A 17,500-nucleotide genomic window follows, 5' to 3' on the forward strand; every position below is an offset into this window, starting at 1 on the left:
GTGCTAAAAAAGAATGGGTTTAGTGGAGTGGATGAGAAGAGGAGGAGCAGGAGGAGGAAGAAGAAGAAAAGGAGGGAAAGGGGGATGACTGTGGGATGCTGGGGGCTCTGAGCTTTGTGAGTTTCTTGCAGACATTTCATGACCCAACTAGGTAACATCATCAGTGCTAAAAGGGAATGAGTTTAATGGAGAGGAGGAGCAGGAGGAGGAAGTAGAAGAAAAGGAGGAAAAGGAGGATGACTGAGGGGTGATTGGCACTCTGAGCTTTGTGAGTTTCTTGAAGACGTTTCATTACCCAACTAGGTAACATACATACATACATATATATACTTTATTTGTCATTGTACATTTACACATACAACGAAATTCACGTAACACCCGGAGACCAGTCGCAACACCCATAACAATCCCCAAAACACACACATACACACCCAAAAAAATGTTGACGATGTCCCTTAGTTAGATAATGAAACATCTGCAAGAAGACAACCCAACTCCAGAAGGAAGGGATTTTCTGAAATCTCCCAAGCAAATTTGAATTTCCGATCCATTGTGAGGGGGTAGAAGGGTCAGAAGCTCACTTACCCCAGCGGCGTGTTAGCTACTCCTAATCACGGCACGGAAGAGAGCAGGAATCCAGACGCAGCGAAAAGAATTACCTGGGCCCGAGCTCATCCTCGCTACGCCAGACAAAGTCCCCAAATTTCTCATAGTGGGAGTTGTAGTGATGCTGGACTCGGGAGAGCATGGAGGCAGAGACTTCCATCAGGGTGTTGTAGGCCGTTTGCTGCTCCTTCCCGCTGGTGTAGCCGTTGTACAAGTTGTAGATCTTATCGGCTACCTCTGGAAAGCAAGAGAAAAAAAAGCTGATGGAGGAGAACCTCGCACCCCGGTCCAATTTTCCTTCTGTTAAGTAATTGAGCTCCCCGTTAGAAGAGCGAGTATGCAGAGAAGCGTAATGAGAGTGATATGGAATAACACACACAAACCAGCATACAGAGACACTGAATAGTATAAAAATATAGTAGTTTACTATGTAGAAATATAGAGGTACTCAGAGTCCGGTTAACAGTCCAAATCATACACGGTTCAGTAATTCAGTTATCAATATTCTCAGTTTAACACACAAAGTATAGCTAAACAGTAGCAAACCACAATACCTCAAAATACACCTGATCACCTTCTAACAAAACAGAGAGAGAACAGCCATTCTGGCTTCCTCTTATAGTTGCTTGAGGTAACAAACTAATTACATCTCTCTAACGTTTAAAATAACAGTAAAGTAATCATAGCTTATATACATTGCCAAGCCAAGCCTAGGGTTGCCTCCCTAACACCTTCTATGGCTCTCCCATTCTCCAAAGAGGGCAGAAGGAGAAGCAATGGATGAGAAAGAATCAGAATAGAGTGGGAAGGGACTCCAGAGGTCTTCTAGCCTGGCCCCTATACCAGTGACGGTTCACCTTTTTGGTGCCGAGTGCCCCAATCTCCAAAATGCGATGGGAGTGCCACCTGTGCCTACGCCCCGCCCTGGTGGGCACATTCCCTATCCACGTGCCTTGCACCCTCACGCAGACACCCTGCCACCCCACCCCCCGGTCCCCATTTTTCAAAATATAGTTTTTAAAAACAGAAAGAAAAACACAGCGCAAGGAAAAACCAAAAGCAAAACATACAGAGCAATATAAAGTAATTATACAGCCTTCCGTATTGGCTTTCATGTTTGGCCTTTATAGTTCTCCATTCTGTATTGCCTTCCTATTGCTCTTACCTTGTCCTATAATATAAATAACAGTAGTACTAACACTTATAATAATATTAATTATTTATATCGCCATGATATTTACATTCTCTGTTTTCTGTTTTGGCTTCTGTTTTCTAGCCACTTATAAACTATATTCCGTATTTTATAGAAATCCGATGCTTCTCTTTCCTTTAGTTCTATTATCATTTTGTCCCCGGCCCCCATTTTGGCTTCCAGATTGGTGCCTCCTTTAATGACATTCAATTCAATACAATACAATAGCAGAGCTGGAAGGGACCTTGGAGGTCTTCTAGTCCAACCCCCTGCCTAGGCAGGAAACCCTATACCGTTTCAGACAAATGGCTATCCAACCTCTTCTTAAAGACCTCCAGTGTTGGGGCATTCCACAACTTCTGGAGGCAAGCTGTTGATTAGTGATTCAGAAAATTTTAGATTGTGCAGAAATGGACAAGTTAACATTAAGATTAAAGGGCAAAGAAGAGTCTGAATACTACGAATATTTGGGATAATTGGTGCAAATGGTTGCATAACAGGAACAAAGTTAATTCAGCCGAGAAACCATAGAGAAATGTATAGAACGGTAGATGAGTGTATATAAACATAGAAGCGATATAAGATTGATAGTTACGGGTATGATGACATAACAGTGTTAATGTGATGATTGTAAGATGTTATAGAGCAGTGTTTCTCAAACTTGGCAATTTGAAGATGTCCGGACTTCAACTCCCAGAACTCCCCAGCCAGCTGGCTGGGGAATTCTGGGAGTTGAAGTCCGGACATCTTCAAGTTGCCAAGATTGAGAAACACTGTTATAGAGGGGGGGGGGAAACATTTAAAAATCTGCTTTTAAAAAAAGATTAACCGTTGGGAGCCTTTCGTCACGAGAACTAAACTTTTTTACCTTCTGCTTTGGTGTCGTCCACCAATGGGCAAGCCGTTCTCAGCGTGATGGTGCTTAGTTCGGAGTGCCTCCCACGGGTGTCTACCGCATAGAGGGTAAATCTGAAAAGGAAGACATGCATTAGGGGAAATGGGAGGAATAGTGTTTGAGTGACATGTCCCTTCTTGAGGGCTCTCTCAGGCGCATGCAAAGAAAGAGGCTTCATTCAGACAAGATATATAAACATGGGAGGTTATGATTTGAGTTTCATGTTGCTCCTTCCTTAAAGTCCTTGACCACTGCTCCGAAAGAAAAGGGGTGGTGGTGGGGAACAAATCTAATGCATAAAAATAAGAAGGCGGGAGAGAGAGACCAAGCATGCTTAGGAAAAAAATATGGGGTTAAAAAAATACAAGGTCTGGCTGGAGAGAATTGAGGGCAGAAATCCATTTTTAGGCTTTCCTTCAACATGTTTTTCTGGGGATAATATCTATCTGTCCGTCCATCCACCAACCCCCTTCTTCTTCCATCTGATGTAGAGCAATGGAGAGAAATGTGAGGAGGGAGGAGGAGAAAGAGAAGGAGAGGGGGGAGGAGGAGATAGATGAGAAGTAGAAAGAGAAAAAGGAGAGGGAGAAGAAGGAGAAAAAGAAGGAGGAGGGGGAGGAGATAGGTGAGAAGGAGAAAGAGAAAGGATGTGATAGATGAGAAGCAGAAGTAGAAAGAGAAAAAAGGAGAGGGAGTAGGAGAGGGAGAAGGAGGAGAGATAGATGAGAAGGAGGAAAAGAAGAAGGAGGGAGAGGAGATAGATGAGAGAGAGAGAGAAAAAGGAGGAGAGAGAGGAGGGGATAGATGAGAAGCAGAAGTAGAAAGAGAAAAAAGAAGAGGGAGTAGGAGAGGGAGAAGGAGGAGAGATAGATGAGAAGCAGAAGGAGAAAAGGGAGAGGGAGTAGGAGAAGGAGGAGAGATAGATGAGAAGGAGGAGGAAATGAAGGAGGAGGGAGAGGAGATAGATGAGAGAGAGAAAGGAGGAGGGGGAGGAGGGGATAGATGAGAAGCAGAAGGAGAAAAGGGAGAGGGAGTAGGAGAAGGAGGAGAGATAGATGAGAAGGAGGAGGAAATGAAGGAGGAGGGAGAGGAGATAGATGAGAGAGAGAAAGGAGGAGGAGGGGGAGGAGGGGATAGATGAGAAGCAGAAGGAGAAAAAGGAGAGAGAGTAGGAGAGGGAGAAGAGATAGATGAGAAGGAGAAAAAGAAAGAGGAAAAGAAGAAGAGGGAGAAGGAGGAGGAAAAGAAGGAGGAGGAGGAGGAGGAGGAGGGGAGGAGGAGGAGGAGGAGGAGGAGGAGGAGGAGGAGGAGGAGGAGGAGGAGGAGGAGGAGGAGGAGGAGGGAAACCCAACTCCTAAATCATGGTGGGTTTTCTAAGCAGAAGGGCAATAATGAAGTCAGAAAAGACAAACTATTTGGATGGGCAAAACAGGGAGAAGGCCTGGAGGCCAGTTCCTTTCTCCAAACTTTTGGAGCCAAAGGATGCCACGGTCCTCCTGAAATCTGCAGCCTTGCCTAGAATCACCCCATCCCGCTTTCACCTAGGCTTCCAGGAATCCCGAATGAGAGGTCCGCCCTTCGCAAAGGGAGAAGAAAGACCCAAGATTGCAACTTCTGTTTCCCTCTGCAAGAGAAGGGACTTCCAGAGACTTTGAAGGATGTGCAAAATGCTTCCTCCGGGAGGAAGTTATGGAAGAGATGTTGGGAGCAGAAGTCAGCTTCTGCCCTTCTCTTTTTCTCTTTTTCCTTTAGCCATTGATGTGGGTAGCGAAATCTGCTTTTCCTTTCCTTTCTCTCCCCAAAACAAAACAAGGAAACCACTGCTAAGCCGACAGATGGGCTAGAGAAGCAAAGGAGAAAAAAGACGGGACTTGTTTATCAAAGATTGCCTGCACAGATTCTGTTTTCCAAAAGAAGTAGAAAATAAGAGAGAACAGCTGCCCAGATGCAACATTTCCACCTGTTAACCCGGATATGTAACCCAGAGAACATTTTATTTATGCTCTACTCTAACATTCTCTCTCCCTCTCCTCTCCTTCTCCTTCTTTTCTCTCTCTTCTCCTCCTCCTCCCTTTCTCCCTCTCCTCTCCCTCTTTTCTTCTCTCTCTCTGTCTCTCTTTCCCTCCCTCTCCCTTTTCTCTCTTCTCTGTCTCTCTCTCTGTCTCTCAATTTCTGTCTCTCTCTCCTTCCCTCTCCTCTCTTCTCTCTCTCTCCCTTTTCTCTCTTCTCTCTCTCTCTCTCTCTCTTTCTCTCTCCCTCCCTCCCCCTTTTCTCTCTCCCTTTTCTCTCTCCTCTCTCTCTCTCTCTCTCTCGGACTCTCAGTTTCACTGTCTCTCTCTCCCCCTCCGTTCATCTCTTTTCTCTCTCCCTCTCCCTCTTTCCCTCCCTCTCCCTTTTCTCTATTCTCTGTCTCTCAATTTCTGTCTCTCTCTCTCCTTCCCTCTCCCTCTCCTCTCTTCTCTCTCTTCTCTCTCTCTCCCTCCCTCCCCTTTCTCTCTCTCCTCTCTCTCTCTTTTCTCTCTCCTCTCTCCCGGACTCTCAGTTTCACTGTCTCTTTCTCCCCCTCTGTCCATCTCTCTTTTCTCTCTCCCTCTTTCCCTCTCTCTTGGGTTCTCTGTCTCTCCTTCTCTCTTTTCTCCCTCTCTCTTTTCCCTCTTTTCTCCCTCCCTCCCTCTCCCCCCATCTCTGTTTCTGTCTCTCTCTGTGTGTGTTTGTATGTGCACAAGAGAGAAAATTGTGCAATCTCTGTGAAATATCCCGTGGTTCATCTTCTAATTTCAGTTCAGCTTTCTAACAACAAGGGACATTGAACTGTATACTCTTTGGCTACCCTGTAGGGGAAGAAATGCCTCCTTTCTAGCCACTGTGATACAAAATAGATATTTATACAAATATTATGCACCAAAGCCACAAGAATGCATTTCCTCCCTATGGATGGCAGCTTGGCAGAATTAGGAAACAGTAAATCAAACAAACCGAGCGTGCGGTGCCAAGCGAGACAGTGAAAGAAGAATGTTAAGCGTCTCCGAATCGGTTTTTAGGCTCCATGGATTGGTACATCCACAATTTCAACTATTTGACCAAAAAACTAAACAAAAAGCCAATGTTTACCCACTCCCAAGAGATCAAAGACAATCTTTATGGAAACTACCACAAAGATACTTTTGTGAAGGGAAGAGAGAGAGAGACAGAGACAGAGACAGAGAGAGAGAGAGAGATCCATCCATGTGCTAGTTGTTACTGACTCTAGGGGGCGGTGCTCATCTCCGTTTCAAAGCCAAAGAGCTAGCGCTGTCCGAAGACGTCTTGCACTTTTTTACGTGCTTTCGAACTGCTAGGTTGGCAGAAGCTGGGACAAATCCCGGGAGCTCACTCCGTTACGTGGCGCTAGGGATTCGAACCGCTGAACAGCCGACCTTTCTGATCGACAAGCTCAGCGTCTTAGCCACAGAGCCACAGAGAAGGGTTCAAAACCCAGGACAAGTAGATCTCTCAGCATGCTTTTTAAAAGTGTGCTGCTGGAGCTGATCCAGCCCCTGAGATATTGGAAGACTGCTATCATGTCTCCCTTAGTCCTTCTTTTCATTAAACTAGACATACCCAGTTCCTGCAACCGTTCTTCGTATGTTTTAGCTTCCAGTCCCCTAATCCTCTTTGTTGCTCTTCTCTGCACTCTTTCTAGAGTCTCAGCATCTTTTCTACATCGTGGCGACCAAAACTGGATGCATTATTCCAAGTGTGGCCTTACCAAGGCCTTATAAAGTGGTATCAACCCTTCATGTGATCTTGATTCTATCCCTCTGTTGATGCAGCCTAGAACTGTGTTGGCTTTGGGGGCAGCTGCTGCACACGGCTGGCTCCTATTTAAATGGTTGTCCATTAGGACTCCAAGATCCCTCTCACAGTCACCACTAATGAGCCAAGTACCACCTATACCTGTGCATTTCGTTTTTCTTGCCTAAATTAGAACCTTAATTTTATACATATAGATTTGAAATGCTTTTTTAAAAAGTTTGCAGTCTTAGAAATCAGACCAGACTCAGAAGGAAAAAAAAGGAGAGAATCCCGCAGGGAAATGTGATTCCAGTGGAAAAAAAATATATGTGCTGCCTCTGACCGAGAAAACATCCCTTTGTGGGAGCACCACAACATGCAAAAGATTGCAAAACCAAAGGAACGAGTTCCATGGTTCGGTGGGGAAAAGGAACGTGAGACCTTTGACGCTGCCAGAAGAAGGCCAAGTTACTGCAGGCCACCTCTGGCTTCCCAGGGAACTTATCTTTTGCAAAGTTGGACAAGGCAAGGAAGTACAAAACGGGTGGGGGGGGGGGAGAAAAAGAACGTGGAGAAAGGAAACCCCGACTGGAATCCCCGTCTTCTTGGAGATAACTTTCAAAAGGGACTTCCTGTACTTTTGGCCCGCGTCGAGCATTTGTTTGCCAGGAGGAGAAGAAGGAGGAGAAGGGAAGACAAGAGATACGTATTGCAACCATCTGCAAGCAAGACTGTAATTTGGTGCATTGAATCAAACCTTCTCCTCTTCCTCCTCCTCCTCTCCTCCAGGTTGGAGAAGAAGGATAGAGCTGATTTGCTAGGATTTCTTTCATAATAATCTCCTCCTCCTCCTCCTCCTCCTCCTCCTCCTCCTCCTCCTCCTCCTCCTCCTCCTCCTCCTCTTCTTCTCCTCCTCCTCCTCCTCCTCCTCCTCCTCCTCCTCCTTCATCACCATCATCATCATCTTCCTCCTCCTCCTCCTCTCCTCCAGCTTGAAGAAGGATAGAGCTAATTTGCTAGGATTTCTTTCATAATAATCTCTTCTTCTTCTTCTTCTTCACCATCATCATCATCTTCCTCCTCCTCCTCTTCTCCAGGTTTGAGAAGAAGGATAGAGCTGATTTGCTAGGGTTTCTTTTCAAATAATCTCCTCCTCCTCCTCCTCCTCCTCCTCCTCCTCCTCCTCCTCCTCCTCCTCCTCCTCCTCCTCCTCTTCTTCTTCTTCTTCTTCTTCTTCTTCTTCTTCTTCTTCTTCTTCTTCTTCTTCTTCTTCTTCATCTTCCTCCTCCTCCTTCTTCTCAGCCCTGACATGCCAATGGCCATATGCCCAAGGAAACAAATCTCTTAAAACAGATCCAACAAATGCACTCTCTGAAAATGTGAAATCAAGTCTTGCAGTCCCTCTGTGAAACTTGGACCATAAGGAAGGCTGGGCGCCAAAGAACGGAGGCCTTTGAACTCTGGTGCTGGAGAAGACTCCTGTGAGTCCCTTGGATCACAAGGGGATCCAACCGGTCAGTCCTAGAGGAGATCAACCCTGACTGCTCTTTAGAAGGCCAGATCCTGAAGAGGAAACTCAAATCCTTTGGCCACCTAAGGAGAAGGAAGGACTCCCTGGAGAAGAGCCTCATGCTGAGAAATATTTCTTTTTGATTTTTGCTTTTCTGTTGTAAATGATACACCCTGACAATACACTGGATTCCAAATGTTTATGAATAAAAATAAAACAATTTAAAAAGAAATGAAAAGTAAGGTATTTCTTCTCCTGGGAAGAGAGAGAGGGGGGAATTAAAAGCAATTTCTTTCTTTTTTTTAATCAGAAAATGTACCCATCGTGGGTTAGGGTAGAGTGCAGCTTGTATGTGACTGAAGGATAGATGCCTTAGCAATGGAAAAGAAAAAGTCACCCAATTGGCTTTCAATCCTAACACAGGACTAGAACCTCACCATCTCCCATTTTCTAGCCCCATGCCTTAACTTAAACCAGACCAAAACGGGGGCTTGAGGAGGAGGATGAAAACGCTTGTTCAAGTTAGAAAGAAAGCAAAAGAAGGCACAGAAGAGGCTGTACTTCCTGAGAAGGCTCAGGAAGATAAATCTATCTCAGCATCTACTTCTGTCCTACTATCTCAGCACCATTGAGAGTGTCCTGACATACGGCATTCTAGCATGGTACGGGAGCAGCTCTGCAGCGCACAAAAAAGCTCCCCGGAGAATCATTAAAACAGCCCAGAATATCACCGACCCTGCCTAGGCAGGGGGTTGGACTAGAAGACCTCCAAGGTCCCTTCCAACTCTACTATTCTATTGTATTGTATTGTAAATCTAGGACCACACGTCTTCTGAATGGCTTTTATCCCAGATCTATAATTGCACTCAACAATGAAATGATGGGCCACTGATTGAGTGGTTTAGGGTGGGGAATTCTTTGGGGGTGGGTGGGGTGTTTGGCGATTGTTATGTGTGTTGGGTCTCTGGGTGTTATGTGGATTTTGTTGTATGTGTATACTGTGTACATACGTTCAATGACAATAAAGTTGGAGTAAATCCACTGTCCGTTTTCTTTGTCTTCTTAGCTCCTTGACTTAGAGAGCTCCTTCTTCACTCCTTCCTCCCTCCCCTCAAGAGATATAGGATTAGGAAAGATTTATTTAATTGCATTAGCTTACTATACATGGGGGAGGTTGGGAAGAGCCAGAACGAGATAAGGGAAGGATGAATGCTATTCCAATTTGGGGTTATCAATCAATGAAGCCTTACGGGGAGGGGGGAATAGGCAGATAAATACCCATGTTTTATTCCCCCCTACCAAACTTTCCCCGACTATTATTTCCAGTGAAGCGGGAGACAGAGAGAGAGATAGAAAAAAAGAAGCAGAAAGCCATGAAGAATCCATGTTATCTCTCCTCTACAGAACTTCTAAACACTGGCTAATTTGTCTTCTCTGCTTATACTTTCAAGCCACCTTCCTATCTAACTTGATTTATCTTCCTTACAAGAGATGAATCCAGCACACACAGCTCCTAGCTACAGCTGGAGGCTAGACAGATAATGGCCGAGAGCTTCATTTGTTTTGGTTTGTTTTGGTGGGTGGGTGGGGGGAAACGGCAAACAATTTTTCGTTCCTGAGATTAGGCGAAAACACCAAGGAAACGGAGAAAGAGGAGAAAGAGCAAACTTCTCAGTTAGAAACTTACATTCACTTCCGCAGGAGAAAGGGTGAAAAGCCAGTTTGGTCTAAGGGTTAAGGCATTGGGCTGGAAAGTGGGAGGCGGGGAGTTCTAGTCCCGTCTTAGGCATGAAAGCTGGTTGGGTGACTTTGGGCCAATCACCAGGAGACTGTGAGTTCTAGTCCCGTCTTAGGCATGAAAGCTGGTTGAGTGAATTTGGGCCAATCACCAGGAGACTGTGAGTTCTAGTCCTGTCTTAGGTATGAAAGCTGGTTGGGTGACTTTGGGCCAATCACCAGGTGATTGTGAGTTCTAGTCCCATTTTAGGCCTGAAAGGTGGCTGGATGACTTTGGGCCAATCGCCAGGAGGCGGTGAGTTCTAATCCTGTCTTAATCATGAAAGCCAGCTGGATGGCTTGGGGCCAATCACCAGGAGAGGTTCTAGTTATGCTTTTGGCATCAAAGCCAGCTGCTTCACAGCTGCCAGCTCTTTAACTGTTGGCCTTCAATAGGCCACACTGAATTTTCCCCAAGAAGCTAGGATAGAGATATTATTATTAGGCATGCCATTCCCCCTGAATGAAAAAGGTTGGCTTGATGAAGATTGTGCAACCTTGAGTCATCTGGAAGGCATACATTATGTCAAAATTATCTGTTTGATCCTTCTGGGCTCCAAGCAAGCATCAGAAACACTGACACAACTTCCTCCTCTCTTCCTCCTCCTCTTCCTCTCCCCATCTTCTTCTCCTTCTCCTCCTCCTTTTCCTCCTCCATCCTCTCCTCCTCCTCTTCCTCCTCCTCCTCCTCCTCCATCTTCTCCTTCTCTTCCTCCTCCTCCATCCTCCTCCGCCATCTTCTCCTTCTCTTCCTCCTCCTCCATCTTCTCCTTCTCTTCCTCCTCTTCACCCTCCATCTCCTCCTTCTCTTCCTCCTCCTCCCTCCTCCTCCTCCTCCTTCTCCCTCTCTTCCTCCTCCTCCCTCCTCCTCCTCCTCCATCTTCTCCTTCTCTTCCTCCTCTTCACCCTCCATCTCCTCCTCCTCTTCCTCCTCCTCCATCCTCCATCTCCTCCTCCATCTTCTCCTTCCTCCTCCTCCTCCTCCTCCTCCTCCTCCTCCTCCTCCTCTTCCTTCATCTTCTCCTTCTCCTCCTCAAACCTCCTCCTCCTCCTTTTCAAACCTCAAACATGGATCTCCTAACTAGCCTTTTGGGAAAGAAAGAAAGAAAGAAAGAAAGAAAGAAAGAAAGAAAGAAAGAAAGAAAGAAAGAAAGAAAGAAAGAAAGAAAGAAAGAAAGAAAGAAAGAAAGCTTTTGTTTGTTTCTTCAAAATATCAGATGTTGAAAAGGCCACGAAATCCATCATGCTCTATTTGTTTGTTTCTTCCCAGAAGCCACAAGCTTGGCTTTGATCTAAGGAAGGAAACATGTGCAGAAGGGAAGGGAAGGGAAGGGACTGGATCAATGGCAGGGACTCATCGCTTGAGGTTAAGTCCAAAATGCGGACAATGTAAGCAGCCAGGATGTTAAATAATATTTATGGAATGTGCAAAGAGGGGATGAAAGAGGTTACTCAACTCCCAAATTGGCCTTTTGGATTGTGTTACCCAAAGAAGGCATGGAGAGGCATTGGGAGAATGCATAACTCAGAACGCACGTGTCCGCCGGACAGGCAACTTCAAAACACAACCTCCCCACGGAATTGTCAACAGCTTCAACAGCTTCCAAGTAAAGATGTTTTCCTTCAAGGACTGGAGAAGCAAGTAAGCTGCTAGAGAGACACCCGGGGAAGTGGCGGACTCTCTGCCTAACTAATTTTGATCTGAATGATGAAGAGGCTTGGATAGCAATAGCAATAGCACTTAGACTTATATCCCACTTCATAGCCCTCTCTAAGCGGTTTACAGAGTCAGCCTCTTGCCCCCCAACAATCTGGGTCCTCATTTGACCCACCTCGGAAGGACGGAAGGCTGAGTCAACCTTGAGCTGGTCACAATCCAACTGCTGGCAGTGGGCAGAGTTAGCCTGCAGTGCTGCATTCTAATCACTGCCCCACCATGGGAAGGAAGGAAGGAGGGAGGGAGAAAAGGGAGGGAGAGAAGGAAGGGATGGAAGGAAGCAATAGCAATTAGACTTAAATACCACTTCACAGCCTTCTCTAAGCGGTTTATAGAGTCAGCCTCTTGCCCCCCAACAATCTGGGGTCCTCATTTTACCCACCTCGGAAGGACGGAAAGCTGAGTCAACCTTGAGCCAGTCACAATCCAACTGCTGGCAGTGGGCAGAGTTAGCCTGCAGTGCTGCATTCTAACCACTGCCCTACCATGGCAAGGAAGGAAGGAAGGAAGGAAGGAAGGAAGGAAGGAAGGAAGGAAGGGATGAAGGAAGAGCGGGAAGGGATCAATAGCACTTAGATTTATATGCCACTTCACAGTGTCAGCAATAGCAATAGCCCTTAGACTTATATGCCACTTCACAGTGCTTTACACCCTCTCTAAGCGGTTTACACAGTCAGCCTCTTGCCCCCAACAATCTGGGTCCTCATTTTACCCACCTCGGAAGGACGGAAGGCTGAGTCAACCTTGAGCCGATGACAATCGAACTGCAGGCAGGCGGCAGAGTAAACTTGCAATACCACATTCTAACCCCTGCCCCCTCCACAGCTCATGAGGATGACGAGCAACGAAAGGTTTCAGATTAACCGGGAGAGGGGGCGATCTAGAAATCTAATTATAATAATAATAATAAAATAATAACCAAGTTTGGTCCAGTGGCTATGATTCAACCTTTAGACACCTTTGGCCTGAATGACGGTGTCTTCCTTGACGCACCTCCCTCCGTCCCCGTCATCCCTTTGCTTACTTGTACAATCCATCCGGCTCCAAGCATTTGAAAATGACGGAGTAAAGGCTAGCATCTTGGCCGTCCCCGTGAGTCCTCCCAGCAGCAACGCAGGCAGTTCCAAGGCCGGACAGTAAATCGTCAGCGAAGCTCAAGGATTCTCCTGTAAGATAAAGAAGATGCGGAATATTTTCAAACACGGGACTTACAATGGTTGGATCACAGAAGTAGAAATTAGAAATCGGAAAGATACTATTAGGCACGTCTTATGTTCAATATATTACTACATACTATTACGTAAACAGAATACGTTGTTCCTAAAGCACTTATGTTAAGGAAAATATATTTTAAAAAACCGTTTAAAAGAAATAGATTAGGGTATTGTTTTCTGCTGGATTGTAACAAATGACTCGCTTAGCATCGGAAACGTTGAGCTCAATTATGGTCGTAGGCTGAGGACTACAGGTACACCTGTGCCTGTGGAAATCCCACCAGCTTTTCTCCGCACTGCATTCCTGCCTAGCAAAGTGCACAATCTAGTTTTCAACAGCTTGTAGTCTGGCCCGTATCATTTGGCTGGCTCTGTAATTGGTGGGCTGGCAGGGAACTGATTCCTTGGCCTCTTGCCATTCACGTAGCCGGAATGTAGAAATCTGTTTCCCGTTGATTAGAGGGACCCAATGCTAAACTCAGAGACGCGGTTGGTCAGTGGCTAAGATGCTGAGCTTGTCGATCAGAAAGGTCGGCGGTTGGGCGGTTCGAATCCCTAGCATAACCGAGTGAGCTCCCGTGACTCGTCCCAGCTTCTGCCAACCTAGCAGTTCAAAAGCACGTAAAAAATGCAAGTAGAAAAACAGGAACCACCTTTGGTGGGGAGGGAACAGCATTCAATGCGCCTTCGGCATTGAGTCATGCTGGCCACATGACCACAGAGACGTCTTCGGATAGAGCTGGCTCTTCAGCTTTGAAACGGAGATGAGCGCCGCCCCCTAGATTCAGGATCGACTAGCACATATGTGCAAGGGAAACCTTTACCTTTACATTTGAATGCCAAACTGGCAAACCCGGTAACAATCAGAATAGAACTGGAAAGGGACCTTGGAGGTCTTCTAGTCCAACCTGCTGCTCAAGAAGGAGACCCTATCCCACTCCATACAAATCTCTTCTTAAAAACATCCAGTGTCGGAGTGCCCACAACTTCTGAAAGCAAAGCCATTCCACTGATTCTAACTGTCAGGAAATTCCTCCTTAGTTCTACGTTGCTTCTCTCCTTGATTAATTTCCATCCATTTCTTCTTGTCCTGCCCTCAGGTGCTTTGGAGAATAGCTTGACTCCCTCTTCTTTGTGGCAACCCCTCAAATACTGGAAGACTGCTATCATGTCACCCCCCGCCCCCAAGTCCTTATTTTTTCTAAACTGGCCATACCCAATTCCTGCAACCATTCTGTTAAGTAATTAGGCTCCCCGTTAGGAGAGTGAGTATGCAGAGAAGCGTAATGAGAGTGATATGGAATAACACGCACAAACCAGCCTACAGAGACACTGAATAGTATAAAAATATAGTAGTTTGCTATGTAGAAATATAGAGGTATTCAGAGTCCGGTTAACAGTCCAAGTCATACACGGTTCAGTAATTCAGTTATCAAAATAGTCAGTCTAACACACAAAATATAGCTAACAGTAGCAAACCACAATACCTCACAATACACTGACCAGCGTCTAACAAAACAGAGAGCTAACAGTCATTCTGGCTCCCTCTTATGGCTGCTTGAGGTAACAAACCAATTACATCTCTTAAGCATTTAAAGTAACAGTAAAGTAATCATAGCTTATATACATTGCCAAGCCAAGCCTAGGGTTACCTCCCTAACATTCTCCCCTCTTGGGTTGTCAATGTATTTACACACAACTTCACATTCTCAATCCATAAACATCACAACGTTGTTTATGTTTGACCGTTCGTATGTTTTAGCCTTTAATCCAACAATTGCTCTCCTCTGCACTTTTTCCTAAGTCTCAAGATCTTTTTGGCAACGTGGTGACCGAAACTGGATGCAGTAATATTCCAGGTGTGGCCCTACTAAGGATTCATAAAACGGTATTCATATTTCATGTGATTTTGATTCGGTGCCTCTGTTTATACAACCGAGGATTGTATTGGCTTTTGGGGGGGGGGGGGTTGCCTACCCAACTGGATCTGTGGGTTCCTAAGAAAATGTTGGCTTTTCCGGTAGGAAAGAGAAGCAACTGATCATTTATGGAAGCTTTGGATGCTGGAGGAAATAACTAACTAACTAACTAAACAGTTGTAATAAATGAGAATCTTAGAAAGAAGACAAAGAAGGAAGAGAATATCTATTCTATACATCGTTGCAAGCCAGATAAAAATGACTTTCTTTCCATCATTCCTTTCTCTCTCTCAAACTTGTTTTTCATTTATAACGCTGTAGATGTCTCAGGGTGATCTCCCCACCATCTGGGGGTTACAAATGAAGCCAGTGAGGTGGGGTGAGGGTGAGTGGGGGGGCGAGACGGACAGCAAAGGAAGATGAGAAATGAATCCCCTGTCCCTATTCCTCACCCGCCCTGTAAGGAAATATACCGTTTTATTTCGTTTCGCTTTGTCTTGGAAGAAAGATCAGCTCCCACTCAAACCAAAAGCAACCATCTCTTTTACGGTGTAAAAAAAAAAGATGCAGAGACTCTAGAAAGAGTGCAGAGAAGAGCAACCAAGATGATTAGGGGACTGGAGGCTAAAACATACAATGAACGGCCACCTGGGCATGTCTAGTCTGGTGAAGGGACGCTGGCTCAGTAGCTAAGACACTGCTTGTCGATCAGAAAGGTTGGCAGTTCGGCGGTTCAAATCCCTAGAGCCGCCTAACGGAGTGAGCTCCCGTGACTTGTCCCAGCTTCTGCCAACTTAGCAGTTCGAAAGCAGGTAAAAAACTCAAGTAGAAAAATAGGAACCACCTTTGGTGGGAAGGGAACAGCGCTCCGTGCGCCTTTGGTGTCTAGTCATGCCGGCCACATGACCACAGAGACGTCTTCGGACAGCGCTGGCTCTTTGGCTTTGAAACGGAGATGAGCACCTCCCCCTAGAGTCGGGAATGACAAGCACATATATGTGAGGGGAACCTTTACCTTTACCTAGTCTAGTGAAGAGAAGGGCTAGAGGAGACATGATAGCAGTCTTCCAATATCTCAGGGGCTGCCACAGAGAAGAGGGAGTCAAGCTATTCTCCAAAGCACTTGAGGGCAGAACAAGAAGCAATGGGTGGAAACTAATCAAGGAGAGAAGCAACTTAGAACTAAGGAGAAATTTCATGACAGTTAGAACAATGAATCAGTGGAACAGCTTGCCTCCAGAAGTTGTGAATCCTCCAACACTGGAGGTTTTTAAGAAGATGTTGGATAACTATTTGTCTGAAGTGGTGTAGGATTTCCTGCCTAAGCAGGGGGTTGGACTAGAAGACCTCCAAGGGCCCTTCCAACTCTATTATTCTATTCTATTCTATTCTATTCTATTCTATTCTATTCTATTCTATTCTATTCTATTCTATTCTATTCTGCATTCTAGTTTAGTCTAGTCTATTCCACTCTACTCTATTCTTTCTTATTCTATTCTATTCTACTCTTTCTTATTCTATTCTATTTTTTCTTATTCTATTCGATTCTTTCTTATTCTACCCTATTTTATTCTATTCGATTCTTTCTTATTCTATTCTATTCTTATTCGATTCGATTATTTCTTATTCTACTCTATTCTTTCTTATTCTATTATATTCTACTCTACTCTTTCTTATTCTACTCTATTTTATTTTTTCTTATTCTATTATATTCTCTTATTCTATTATATTCTACTCTACTCTTTCTTATTCTATTATATTCTATCCTTTCTTATTCTATTCTTTCTTATTCTATTCTATTCTACTCTACTCTTTCTTATTCTATTCTATTTTTTCTTATTCTATTCTATTCTTTCTTATTCTATTCCATTCTTTCTTATTCTATTCTATTCTTTCTTATTCTATTCTATTCTTTCTTATTCTATTTTATTCTATTTTTCTGTTTGAACAAAATGGAAACAAGGAGCAATGGCTTGCATGGATAAACAAATATATGGTCTTACATCTGGCACAGACAAGCCGTGGTCAAACTCCAGCCCCACCATGGCGCCATAATGGAGGACAGATAATGAGGGTCTCCCTTTGCTCTCCCTTTTCAAGAAAAGGAAAACATGAGTGGATTGTCAACAGGCACCCCGCCAAATAACTTGGAGGAAAGCAAAGCTTTGAAGACTGACTCCCTCCTCTCTTCTCTCCCAGCCAGGGGTGGGATTCAGCCGATTTGGAACGGTTCGAGCGAACCGGTACCTCCGGCAATCAGGTCGGCCTGCTTAGCTATATCCTCTCAGCTGATTCGCGTAGCGGAACGGAGGGCCGCGCCTCAGCTGGGTTACTCCCCAAGAAGTAACGAGGAAGGTGAAGTTCTGGTAACACTGTGCACTGTCCGCGCAGCGATCGCCAAATAGGCGATCCCCGAAGCGGTTGTCCAACCGGCAGGATCCCACCCCTGCTCCCAGCCAAACCAAATTTGCCAATGGTGGTGGGAGAGGAAGGCGAGCGAGGAGCTGTTTCCATTTTGAAAGCCGGCTTTTGGTTCCTTCTCCTTCGTTGTTTCAGGAAACACCTGGGGTTGGGAGGTCAGTAAAAATCGGTCCCATGTGTGTGTCACGGCACCGTTTCCAAGTTTGTACCTTGTCAAGACGTTGAGATCAAAGGGTGGGTGGGGGGGTGAAGGGAGAGAGGGAGGGAGAGGCGGTCCCAGTGATGGGGAGGTGAAGAAGGTGAAGCCCATCAACCATCTTGACCTCTCCCCCCCTGTTGGAGGTCCCATCACCGTAGCGATTTACCCAAGTTTGAAAAAAAGAAAACTCAAGAAGAATCATCTCGGTGAGAGAGAGAGGGGGAAATTCCAATCTGAAGTCCGGTCTCTTAAATCTTTCGTTCCCCAAAACCCCTTA

General features: G+C 45.3%; 1 protein-coding gene across 8 annotated transcripts in view; it reads right to left on the reverse strand.

Moving 5' to 3' along the window:
* Nucleotides 1-17,500, reverse strand: part of ASTN2 (astrotactin 2) — a 279,753-nt gene that overhangs the window by 3,163 nt on the left and 259,090 nt on the right. For all 8 annotated transcript variants that reach the window (XM_081967205.1, XM_081967204.1, XM_081967206.1 and 5 more), the window contains 3 exons: nucleotides 12,495-12,636; nucleotides 2,667-2,767; nucleotides 660-843 (listed from right to left, as the gene is read on the reverse strand). In XM_081967205.1, the coding sequence (XP_081823331.1) occupies nucleotides 660-843; nucleotides 2,667-2,767; nucleotides 12,495-12,636 (427 nt within the window). The remainder of the gene's footprint in view (nucleotides 1-659; nucleotides 844-2,666; nucleotides 2,768-12,494; nucleotides 12,637-17,500) is intronic.

The sequence above is a fragment of the Natrix helvetica genome (assembly GCF_964273705.1).
Source record: "Natrix helvetica genome assembly, chromosome: 15".
Taxonomy (NCBI): domain Eukaryota; kingdom Metazoa; phylum Chordata; class Lepidosauria; order Squamata; family Natricidae; genus Natrix; species Natrix helvetica.